The sequence below is a fragment of the Diachasma alloeum genome, unplaced genomic scaffold (genome assembly GCF_001412515.2).
Source record: "Diachasma alloeum isolate Michigan unplaced genomic scaffold, Dall2.0 Dall_scaffold_01325, whole genome shotgun sequence".
Taxonomy (NCBI): domain Eukaryota; kingdom Metazoa; phylum Arthropoda; class Insecta; order Hymenoptera; family Braconidae; genus Diachasma; species Diachasma alloeum.
Window position 1 is genome coordinate 22,619 of NW_021681429.1, and position 13,382 is coordinate 36,000.

The window sequence follows — 13,382 nt, forward strand, 5'->3', positions numbered from 1 at the left end:
ATTTTTTGATTACAGAGATTAAGGGATGAAACGAGGGTTGAGGGATGCGGAATTTAATTCTCCATCGCACAGCATTGGTTCCATTCCTTAATATTCATTAGGAGGAAAGAGACGATTTTTTAATTAGCGGGCGAGTTGTCGGGAGTCACTGCGCCGAGAAACCATTAGGTTTTTCATAGCGCCGCGACTTTCGTCGCAGTTTTTATTTTTTTATTACAGAGATTAAGGGATGAAACGGGGGTTGATGGATGGGGAATTTAATTCTCCATCGAACAGCATTGGTTTCATTCCTTAATGTTAATTAGGAGGGGAGAGACGATTTTTTAATTAGCGGGCGAATTATTGGGGAGTCACTCTGCGCCGAGAAAACATTGGGTTTCTTATAGCGCCGTGACTTTCGTCGCAATATTAATTTTTTTATTGCAGAGATTAAGGGATGAAACGGGGGTTGATGGATGGGGAATTTAATTCTCCATTGAACAGTCTTTGTTTCATCCCTTAATATTAATTAGTCGGCGAATAAATCAACTGAAAAACATAAAGTACACATTGAGTACAAGGAGGACAAAAGTCACCCTCCGAACTTGTCCCAGTCACAGCGGGACTGCTACTGCCGAGATACTCACGCACCCGACTCACATTTACCGACAATTCGACCGGGACGCCGCCTTTCCCGTGGGGTACCAACTAACATTTTTGGAGTCAGTCAAACCCCCCGATTCGGGCCTCTACTCAGGTCTATCCTCTTTGGTACCAACTAACATTTTTGGAGTCAGTCAAACCCCCCGATTCGGGCCTCTACTCAGGTCTATCCTCTTTGGTGGGACTATCGGCTTGCATCGTTGGCGAGCTCCGTCAGTAACGATGGAATTCGGTTAAGGCACAGCTACCGTTGTGTACTGTGATTCGATATTTTCATTAACCATTTTTTCAAGAATGGACGCCACTCTTAAAACGTATTTCTAGACTAAAATGAGGAACGAGCGAATACTTCACAACAATATTCGTCAGTTTACATCCTCAATTCATGTACCCACCAATTTGTTCGTTACCGGAAAAAATGATGAAATTCAGAGAAATTTCCCTTTGCTTGCGGCAGGGGTAGCGATCGTTTATCCTCCATCCTCTATCAAAAAATAGGTGAAACGTTTTCGGTCAGCAATCTATTTCGCCAAGCATAAGTTTGAACTTCGGAATATTTCAATTTTATTCTATGTATAAAATGTTTTTTTAAAGATAGTTTTTTTTATATAGAAATTATCATTTATTTATTCATTTTGAAGTATGTATATATGTATATTATATTATTCATTACATATATACCATGAATACTACATAAGTATGAAGTACGAAGTATGATATATACGTATATATCATATAATAAATATGATAAATACTTATAATTTTTTTTATAAGGACAAATTCATGAATGACAAATTTTTATCCATGATTTTGTCGGAGAATATTAGAATGCATTACTTGCATAATTGTGCAGCACTAATTTTTCCTCAATTTTGGAAAAGGTAGAATTCTCTAAATTTCATGAAACTTTCAATCAACGTGAACATTGGCCTCGGAAATGTTTTGAACTTGGTTCTCAATTTTTTTTTGGAATCCGAATACAATGAGAGTAAAAACTAACTCCTTTCTGATCAAATGAATAAATGCATAAAAATCATGCCGACCGCGGAGTTGGCACGACCCTTTTGAGCGGACATGCTAAAATGAATGAATGATAAAATTTGATGAGTTCTATCGTTCTATCGAAACAACTAACTCGTGTCTTACTCAATAAATAATTGCATAAAAATCATGGATAATATTCATAAATCACTAGCCAATAGATGCGCGCGCGAAGCGCGCCCCCTTTCCTAGTGAATGAAATCAATTGTTTCCTGTATTTATACCATTCTAAATATGATCAATGATTGTTATCCAGTTCATTGTAAAGTCTGCGAGCATTATGGAAGGCATCAGCTTTGACAATCATCACCACAAGGCGATGATGCTTAACTTCGGGGTTGTCCTAATGTGTCCTGGAGAAGAAATGATGAACGGACTGTATTTTCTGTGGGGCATCATGCCCCCACGTTATCGACAACTCTTTGGGTCTTTGATGAAAAGATTCAATTGTTGGTTGAATAATGACATGGATCTCCACCGTTTGAGTCTCCATCACAAACCAGGTGCCTTCCACAAAGGACTCATCTTGCATGAGAGAATGCTGAGGGCGGACATCAACCCACTCAGACATTCTTCGTTTTGGAACTTCTTCAGTAAGTAATTATTATTAGTGAACTTCCGTTGCGATCGAAATACAGTTTGAAGTTTATTATGACAACGCACGTATAAATTGCAATAGAATAAAGAGGATAGAAAATCGAATTCTAGTGTCATTCTATATGTATATCATTTTCTTCGTTGGAAATGACCAAAAACAGCAAAAATTCTATAGAAATATTATAGAAAAGTCCAACGAATTTGGCAGGTTTTCTTACAAAATTTCCCTATTCGTGTGAATTTCGGCACAGAAAAAAAAACATTCTAGGACGACGTAGATATTTGAGATAAATAACCTTGAATTCCTCCCATTCCATCCATTGGATAAATCCTTAATAACTGAAGGACTGATGTAAGCAATTTTGGCGGGAGTTTTTCACAAGAGTAAATTTTTTCATGGTCGAATGCAATGACACTTTGGCAAAACGTTAATTGAACTATTATAAAATGATCGATCTATCGCTTAGCTCTTTGTCATATTGTCGATATCAACAAAAACATAAAAAACCATACAAATCGATATCGACAATGTGACAACGAGATGAGCGATAGATCGATCATTTTATAATGGTTCAAATAACGTTTTGTCAAAGTGTCATGGCATTTAACCATAAAAAAATTTACTGTTGTACAAAAGATGCTTACATCAATCCTTAATCCCTATTGCTCTCTATTCAGTTGGGACGCAGAAGCTATTCGAAGTCGAGTATAACTACATGGATCGTCTGAGGGATGGCCAGCGTGTGGACGACAGGGTTCTCCCACCAGTATTGTCTTGCATCGCAACAACAGACCTCAATTGCTTCAGGCGTCTCTTTCAGGGGGATGCTATCGACTGGACAGAGGTGTTTGTCACCGGTCGAAATATTCAATCCACCCACATGAATACCATGTTTCATAATCGAGACTATGTGTCAGCAAAGGTGATTTTGCCTCAGAGGGAACAGGAGATTGATCTACAAGGCCAACACGATCGCCCTGACGAATATGCGCTCTTCAGTATGAGTGGAGCACCCCAAGCACCTGACCCACAACACAGAGCTGCAGATGTTCGAAACCAAGAAGAAGATTACATAGGTAACATACATTTAGTTATCCCGATGACTCTATTGGTCACTCCCATTGGGCTCTTGCGATCACTCGATTCGTCACTCCCATTGGATTCTTGTGGTTACTGTGTGTATCACTGCCATTAGACCCTGGTGCATGCATCACTCACGTTTGGTCCCCGCATTCACTCGATTGGGCACTTTCATATGACCCTCACGGGAATTACTATATGTATCACTTTCGTTAGGGCCTTGTGATGACTCGATTGATCTTCCCCAGTTGGGACTTGCAAATGCTGCATTGGGCTCTTACATTACAGACCCTCAAAACCGCTGACATCCTTCTGTTTACCTCTTCTTTGACTCTTGTAATCATGCCCCACCCCCTTCTTGCATTGTGGCTATCCAACCCCCAAGATTGGTGGCCATGGAAGGTGAACACAAAAGACGTCCATAAAGCCAAATCGCCATAGTTGCATGAGATGAAGACATCTCAAGTCACTTAATTGATATCCTACAAGTTGTACTCGAGTTATACTCCGATAAATATTTAAAGAGTGACAAAATGGATGATCGAGTTCTTCGGAAGCAGTGACTATGGCCGTTCCATGGTGGCTTTCGTGCGTGATACTGTAACTGAACCTGCTCATCGATGTATATTCGTTTATATGAAAAATCAAAAAATGATGAAAGTTGTTCGTGAAGCCATAAGATTCCCGCCTGATTTCAAGTCGTGTAGCCACTAGTTAAATTACATGTAATGGACAGACTGTACAGTACATCAATGTTTATTCTTCCACTTGTCATTCATCCCCATCTTTGATTTGTATCTATGTATCATTCATTTCCATAATAACTTTGAAATTTCAATTAAAAAAAAAACTTCTCGCAAATAACTTAGAGCGCGCGCGAGTGCACTCGTCCGGTCTGGATACCTAAATTCATTAAACTATACAGTATAACTAATCATTTCAGACAATGAGTACCTGGACGATGATGTTGAAGATGGTGGTGGGGAAGAGGTGAACGACGTAGATATGAGACAGGAAGGTGTAGCTCAGGTGATCCCTGGGGTTCCAGAGCCACCACAGTATCAGGACATCGAGAGAGCCAGGGAGGGAGTGGTCGTGGATCTGGGAGATGCGCAGGTGCAGCTCGTCGCTGGGGAGAATAATGTCGGTAAGTGAGATCAATCGTTCAAGAGCTTTTGATCACTAAATCGAAATGATCTGCAAGATCAGTTGACCCTTGACATGATTTCATCATAGAAATTATTACGATCTATCATTCGCCTGAGACAGCTAGACTCTGTTATTTCAACCCGAATTTTAAGTCATTTCTCAATGATATTTTCAAGTTACCTAACTCAATATTGTATGAGCTGACAGTAATCCATTCCTCATTTTGTTTGTCAAATTCCTGGATCCAATTTACCACGTTGAATTGAATATCTCATTATATGTAAAATCCATTATCCTCTCAACTTTTCGTCATGATTGAGTCGTATGATTATTTCAATTTCCTGCTGTAAAGCCACCAGTAAGACGCAATGTGACAGGTAAATGATAAATGAGTCATGATTATCTTACGTGACAAGAGATAATCCCATTCATGTCTGTTTCTTATATAAAAAAATAACTTGATTACTTTGTTCAGCACGAGTCCAGCAGGAAAATCCTCCTGGGGAGGATCTAGTTGCCAATGAGCTCATTCGAGAACCAATGGATGTTGGGGCAAATGTGCGTGCGCCTGGGGTAATCCGTGGGGTTGTAGGGGCACCCCAGGATCAGGACATTGAGAGAGCCAGGGAGGGAGAGGTCGTGGATCTGGGAGATGCGCAGGTGCAGCTCGTCGCTGGGGAGAATAATCTCGGTAAGTGAGATCAGTCGTTCAAGAGTTTTTGATCACTAAATCAAAATGATCTGCAAGATCAGTGGACCCTTGACATGATTTCATCATAGAAATTATTACGATCTATCATTCGCCTGAGACAGCTAGACTCTGTTATTTCAACCCGGATTTTAAGTCATTTCTCAATGATATTTTCAAGTTAATTAGCTAAAAATATTGTATGAGTTGACAGTAATCCATTCCTCATTTTGTTTGTCAAATTCCTGGATCCAATTTCCCACGTTGAATTGAACATCTCATTATATGTAAAATCCATTATCCTCTCAACTTTTCGTCATGATTGAGTCGTATGATTATTTCAATTTTCTGCTGTAAAGCCACCAGTAAAACGCAATGTGACAGGCAAATGATAAATGAGTCATGATTGTCTCACGTGGCAAGAGATAATCCCATTTATGACTGTTTCTTATATCAAAAAATTACGTTATTACTTTGTTCAGCACTAGTCCAGCAGGACAATCCTCCTGGGGAGGAAGTAGATGCCAATGAGCTCGTTCGAGAACCAATGAATATTAGGGAGAATGCCGGTGCGCCTGGGGTAATCCCTGGGGGTCTAGGGCCTCAGGATCAGGGAATTGAGAGGGCCGGAGAGGCAGAGCAACCGATCGCTGGTGAGAACAATTCTAGTAGGCTAATCAAAACTAATAGACAGACACCTACCAAAATATATATAGACGATGTCAATTTTTTCAAGTATTCCAACAGTAATATAGTAGTAATCGTATTCAGAATTCAAATTTTTTATAACGACACTAATGTATAATAATACCACAATTTTCTCTTATTGATGAACATTTAAAATTAAGAAGAAAGAATAAAGACTCGCGAGGTACAGTGTTGGCCCCCCAGTGACGGTGTGATTAATTCTCTAGTAGTCGGACAGTGTTCGCGTGACAATGTGAAAAAGCAACCATCAGGACCAATAAACCTGTTTTGTGTTCGATCATTATTCTCGAAATGAATGTTTATCCTTTTTTAAACATGGAGAAGGATGAAATTGCCTGAATGACCATTGAACATGATCATCTATCTATTGGTCACAAAACATGGATCATCTGGTCAACCGTCTATCTACTGGGGATGTATCCCACTTTTTTCGTAATTTGATTATTTATTCCTTCAATGTTTTCTCCGCGAACCATCATGTTTCTATTATTCATTTAATTTTTTAGATATAGAATTCATCGTTGAAGCATTTAGGCGATTAATTGATTTTTGATCTCTTGAGGAGTCTCAAATTCCCTTTTACAGTTTATCTGTTGGTCTGGTTACCCTATCACAAAATTAATTTCTTCAGGCGAATATATCATCACTCCAGACTAAATGAACACTTGCCACACACAAATGTATATTTGTCACTCACTGTAAAATGCGGATTCCTTGTCGCCTGAAAATTTTTTTTCTGGTAATGTTAGAAGCTACCAAAATTAATCGAAATACTAAGAGCTTCGATGCAGAAGTAATGCAAAGAAAAATCTCCATTCCAATTCCTGGAATATGACCGTTACTCGATCTCCATCGCAATGAGAAGGAAGGAAAAGAATGACCCGACTTTATTATTGAAAACACTTCTTATCATTTTAGGGATCTAATCTTGTCTCGCGAGAATTAAATTAATTCTTCACTCAGTCAATTTTATTGTCACGATGCTATGACGGATTTAGACAATATTCATGCAATTTTGGGTTGTTATTTATGCAATTATTTGGTCGTTATTGGTCGAAATGAAACATTTTACATAAATATTGGTCAAATCTTATCTTTTATACTTTGAGAATATGGATGAAGAAATTTAAATCTCTCTTCGCGTCCTGGTTGAAGCTAAACGTAACTACAGTCATACAAAGAGAAAAGCAATTGGTAGCATTTTTATCCCGTCAAGTGGTGAGAATTCTCGCGTATTTTTTTCACTCGGTTCTTATCCCTACGAAGATTATATACGCTTTCTAGGAATGCTATTCTCAACATCTACAACATTTTCTCTTACCATTTGCACAAATGACACTTCACAAGTATTGCAGGCTCTGAGACTAGGTGGAGGTGTTGATGATATTGATGGTAATTTACGAGATTTTACTGTGCATTTCAAGTGGTGAAGTATTCTACTTTTTTTTCATATCAATCATCATTTAATTGATCCCTTCGTTAATTCCGTCCAGCTTTGATTATCATTGTTTCCACCCATTGAAAAATACTCGTCTTTTCTCTGTTGTCTTTCAATTTCTCATATTTGATAGAGTTTTCCTCCTCTAAACCTTAGTCTTACTCCTGTTGGTATGCCTCATACAAATATAAATACTGTTAAGGCATTTTTCCATTCATCTTTGCATCTTGGCTCGTTTGCCTGTTTCTATTTGTTCATCGTTAATTTCTGTGTGAAATGAACCTCCCTTGACACAGAGGGTTTCCCCCTATGATCTAATTAATGAATAAATAGTGATAACTATAATTTATATAATTTAATTACATAATATAATTCACCCGATTTCACAAGGAAATCGAAATCGTGGTTTTTTTAACCAATCGAACAATTAAAAACAAGGTGAAAAATTTGTAAATTATCCATAATTTATTCGAATAATTGACGAATTATCTATCCAAAAAGTCACGATTCAATGGAATTCGTTTATTACTTGTTGAAAATGGACAAATATCGCAGAGAATCCACTCCTAGAAGACAGTTTATAGAATAATCATGATAAATACAACGTCAATCAACGTCTAATAGAAGTAGAAAATATTAATTGTATTTTGACTAAACCGATTACAGTAAAATAATAGTTCTATACGCATGGAAAAATAAAAGAGAAACACCTAGAAAATTCGCTAGACAATTGTATGGGATCTCTATAAAACTCTCAATTCTCGGCCGTTTCTATTGAAACGTTCTATAAAAAGTCAACAGATTTATTTTTTTCTTTACAGTGTATGTTGAAAGATGTCCTGTACAATTTCTTCGGCTTAAATTCTATAATTTTTTTTTGTTTGATGTACTTGAAGGCAGAAAAAGAGAATTTAATGGAAAAAATTTAGGAAAATAAAATTCTATTGACTTTTTATAAATAAATTTTGTTATAGACCATTTCCACAGAAACCGGCAAAACCTTATAGAGATTTGTACAAATATCCAATAAAACTGACCAGCGAATCCGCAAGATTCTACTGATAACATTTCTCATACGTGGATCCTCTCTGTAATTAACTAATATTCTACTCAGCAGGGAATGACAGAGCAGTGAGGAGACCTCGGTCGAGATGCGTAAGGTGTGACGTGAACGCGGTACAGAACGTCGGAGTTGAGTGCTGTTGCCTCAATTACTGTATGCAATGTGCAACCGAAGTTTGCACTGAAGCTGGACACAATATAGACGACCGGGACGACCCCCTCCACATTCCTTGCCCTCTTTGTTCTGAGGCCATGGAGTTTATCCAGAGGGTATTCACCCTCAACGGAGAAAACGATGAATACAATTGGATCTGCCACACGTGCCTGACTGAGACGGTTGAAATGTTGGCAAGGCCATGTAACCATCTGGTTCTTTGCGTCCCCTGTGCGGTACGATGGCAAGAAGAGGCAAGAGGCCCAGACAGATGCTCTTACTGCAACGATGAGTGTACCTACCAGAACATCAACGTCAGAGACGATGACCCTCTGCATCCCCCTCAGTAACTCCTTCACAATTCTTATCCCCTTCAAGTAATTTTTTTTTCGAAAAACAATACAAAAAAATTCGTAACGTAAATCTTTTCGAATTTAACGAAAACCGACGAGTTCATTACGGTCTACCATTTATATGATAATTTATTTTCATAATTTTCAATGAATGAAAATTCAAATATTTTCAGTCTCTTGTCCACATGGGTAAGTAGAATCATCTTTTCTTCCATAAATAAAGTTCCTTGCAGTCACATCAGCCTTAACAGTTGTGTTAAGTTTCTAGGATTAAAAATTTCTCCTCCAGTTCTTCACAATGGACAATTTCAAGAGTTGCATGAGCTAGTGTGGTAGTAAAACAAGACAATTCAATTCATATTTTTGAATAGCCTGGCAAAATTGATAAAACATGAGAAATGTTTAAAAGTCAATAGGAAAACCTGTATTAAATAAGAATACAATAATTTTATAATATTAATACCTTTCTTTATGAACAATGCACAAATAAATCATTCAAACACCTAAAATTTATTCTGTACATCTCATTGAATTTATCGACGTTAAGATTTTTTCAGGTGACAAAGGTGTATTAAATTTCAAGTGGAAATAAGACGGAAACTTTCCTACTTATTTGAATTTCCAATTGAATCTGAATATTCAGCATCAAAATAAACAGCGTTTTGAATCATTTTTGAATTAATTATGCATATAATCGCTTGAATTTTTCGAATTTTTCCCTGATTTTTACTGGATAATTGCCCTACAAGTAACGGCGTTTCTCGATGTTCTCTTTCATGAATATTCAAAAGAAAGGTCACTTGTTAGAAAATTCCGTGATTTGAACCGAAAATTACAACAAAAGTTTTCAATAGCTTGAATAAAACAACAAAATTTCGGAAAGGATCTTCTTGGAATTTATTGGAGGTGTCACTTGCCTGTAAATTCGTCTCCACAAAAATCTATCTCCAATTTCAAGATAGAGAGAACCGTACAGCCACGACTAATTTATCAACATTATGTTGGTTTTTTAAAAAAGAAACCCGTTCCGTTGACCTCCATTTGTTCTACGATAAATAGCTCTCCCAGATATCAGATGGATCATTAGTCATATCAAGCTAAGGGTTGAACCTGCTAGGCAGCCAGAGTTTTTCGTCGTAACAGGGGATTATCGGTGATATCTATGTTCTTCAAGGCCTATTTTCTCTGAGGCGTGTCTTATAGAAAGAACACCACCGAGATCTATCTCCACTGGAATGTTGAATGGCTGAGCTATTGGGAGGATCGATTGTCGTCCTTCAGGGGGTCTCAGAGCGAAGCTCAATACTCTCGGGGAGTTTTCTGACATTATGCCAAAGAGCCTTCCTGTGTTCCTGAAGGTAACTCCTTGGAGTCTCTGAGGAGAAGTTCAATTTTACATCTTGGTGCAATTATAACAGAATAAAAAAAATTTAATTTAATATATTATATTTTCTTTATTATATTATGTTTTTATGTGGGATCATTCACACATTTTGTGTTATATCAACAGTTTGGAGTCTCAAGAATCCGGAAATGCAATTTTTTCGACCTTGTCCGTATGAGTGGGAGCAGGTGGGGCAGAATAGGGACTATTGCATTTCTTTTCAATGTTTACATCTCAGAAATAAATTCATCGAATAACTTCAGTCTAGGTGCATTGCAAAGGCGAATCGTTGTGCTTTTCATTTTAAAAAATCTTCATTAACAATGTAATGCGTCCATTTTCCTACAATTATTTCTATGCAGCAAAGTCTTGCCGGAATTTCTCGCTAATGAATCGATTGATTTCGATCATTTCCATTTACAATATAGCTATTGTTAAGCATTATATTATATACTTATCTAGAGACTCTACCGCATCTCCTGACTGACAATAATTGGAGTGCAATTAATGTACAAATTCATCTATTTTTTAATGTGTTCGAATTTTCAAATTTGACTTCAACCGAGAAGTTTCAACAATTGATACATTCTCATGCTCTCTATTAGACATTTACAGTAGCTCCCATGCGTAAAAAGTAGACACCTGCTCAAGTCTCATTACCGGCCATTGTACCAGTTGGTGAATTACCTGCCGGGAAGGTAACTGACCATAAAGGCGCTGTCGATAACTTCTCAGAAAATCTTCTTTGCCAGCCCTCTGATAAATGACAATATTCTGCCTTTTCGAAAAGAAAAAATGTCGGTTGAATGCAATGTCAGTGCGGCGATGATTAAGAGAAGCGCCTTCTGTCATCAATTATCAAGGTTAACAATTTGACAATTTTGTCAGAAGAATCACAATAAAGTTACCCATTTTCGTTTTTATAACATTCAAGAGGTAAATTTTCGATGGAACACGTTTTCGAGCCCTTATACGAATGAACGGATTGAGTTTTCGTCATGCTGTACCATTCAACTATTGGAACTCGGGAAATGTGGCCTCAAGCCGTCCAGGGGCCAAGAACTCAGAGCGGCAAAGCTGTAACCAAGTTTTACCTCTGTTCTCTACCATGAGCGCTGCCGTCGCAGTGGGATTTGGAGAGGGGGATATGAAAATGCGGGGGTAGCAACTCCTTGGTTCTTTTCCGGTCGAATAATTGAATCTCATAGTATATAAGCAATCAACAAAACAGCGTAGAATGCATTAGGTTGGAATAAAAATTATTTGGATATTTTTTTCACACCGAGGTTCCCAGAATAATACTCCAGATGTGAAGGATTAAATTTTATATGCCCCGACAAGTCCTGGCGAAAGAGATTAAGTCATAAACCTTTTGAATAAAGTGGGGAATCGAACACTTTTATTTCGGGGGTTTTTTGTCACAGTCAAACATTGCACGAGGTACAGATTTTTCAGCTTTGAGAATAAATTTTTATGATGAGGAATGGATTTTCTTAGACTGTCAAGCCTGACTGGTGGGACAGTTTGACAAATGGGGGAAAAGGCCCACTGTAAAAGTCCAATTCATTGTTTGCAATAAATCTGAGAAGTGTTTGGGGAAATCAGGCGAGTAAAGCATGTGAGTAAGCTTTGTATGAAAAATTATGAATTATATAGGGAAAATTACGCGCCTTTTGGAAATTGCGGAGAAATCACATTGATTTCCACCAAAAAAAATTGCAAATGATATTTAAATTGTCAGGCTTTTATTTATTAACATAATTACCATTTTTTCGCACTAACAAAAATATCACAATAATTTTTTAATTTCTCGAGTTTTTAGAAATAACATAGAAATGTCAAAAATGACTGGAGTTTTAAAATAAGCTTTTCACTGGAATTTTCACTCTAACACAATTCAAATGAGTAAAAAAATCCACGTCAACAGAGTTATGTCGGTATCTTATATTCTCATATATTAATTGAGTATTTGTTATAAAATCTTCTCTAAAATTAATTTTTTTTCAACTTGTTTTCTACGTGCAGAACGTCTATTAACGATTTTCACAGTCTGTTTCACTAAAGAATCTTCAATATCCTCGTCAATCCTTTCTTTCTTACTGAGTATATTTTTAATGTATTTGAGATATTCTTTGGTGGATTCTTTGATAAAATTAACTACCACAACTTTTACAACAGCCTCTACATGATCACAGTCAATAAAGTGAAAATTCTTTCCTATTTTCACCTCCGAAGCAACAATACTGGAAAATTGTTTCAAGTGAATTGATTTAACGATGTATGACGGTATAATCCTTATCATTTCTTCGATTGCTTGGTTAAATACCTCGGTAACAGTAAAATTTGCGCGATTAGAATATTGAGCGTAAATAAATTCATGGCAACAAGAACAAGGTAATTGTGGGTACAAGTGTGCTGCAAAATTGTTGATATTGACCTCAAAGAGCTTATTACAAACACTAGTTAGAGGAGAACAACATGTTATAGAGTCAATAATATTCTCATTCTCATCCAATTTTGTTGCAAGAAGCATATCTGGAAGGTCAATGAATATATCGGCTTTTTTATCTTCTTCACAATTTGCTTTCTTACTGTGACGAGTGTAATTGTGGAGGAGTAAAGTTTTATAAAATCCAGTGAAGTTGGTACAATTTGGCTTGATGTTCCTATAACCATGACTCTTTATCTGCCCAAAAAAATTTTCTAAAGAATCTTGATTGAAAACGTGAGGATAAAAATATTTGTAACCCAGCTCTCTTAAATATTTTTTCAAGTATTTCAATCCCTCAAGAGTCCGTACCCAGTTGTTGAGGCATATTGGTCGGATTAAATCATTTGGTTTACTTTTAATGAATTCAATCGATTCCAGAAAGTGATGTACTCATTCCATTCATCATCGGCTGATGATGTGGATATTTTAAACGAAGGTGCGTCACCGTTAACTGACTGAAATAAATTACTCATAAATCTTATAAATTCCGCTGTCTGTGAACCTTCTTCTGGCATCGATTTAGTTCTTGATGAATTAAATGTTCCAGAAATACTTATAGAATATCTGGCACATGCAACAGTATCAGAAAATACC

At 37.0% G+C, this 13,382-nt stretch overlaps 1 protein-coding gene across 2 annotated transcripts; it reads left to right on the forward strand.

The window, feature by feature from the left end:
• The first annotated feature begins 3,152 nt into the window (after positions 1-3,152).
• LOC107046353 lies at positions 3,153-9,298 on the forward strand. 2 transcript variants are annotated; one of them, XM_015268955.1, is made up of 5 exons: positions 3,153-3,357; positions 4,305-4,508; positions 4,986-5,201; positions 5,681-5,851; positions 8,459-9,298. In XM_015268955.1, the coding sequence occupies exons 1-5, from the start codon at positions 3,162-3,164 to the stop codon at positions 8,908-8,910; spliced, it is 1,239 nt and encodes a 412-aa protein (XP_015124441.1). In that variant the 5' UTR covers positions 3,153-3,161; the 3' UTR covers positions 8,911-9,298. The 2 variants fall into 2 exon arrangements, with proteins under 2 accessions (XP_015124441.1, XP_015124442.1); XM_015268956.1 differs by having other exon boundaries at positions 8,462-9,298.
• The last annotated feature ends 4,084 nt before the right edge of the window (positions 9,299-13,382 follow it).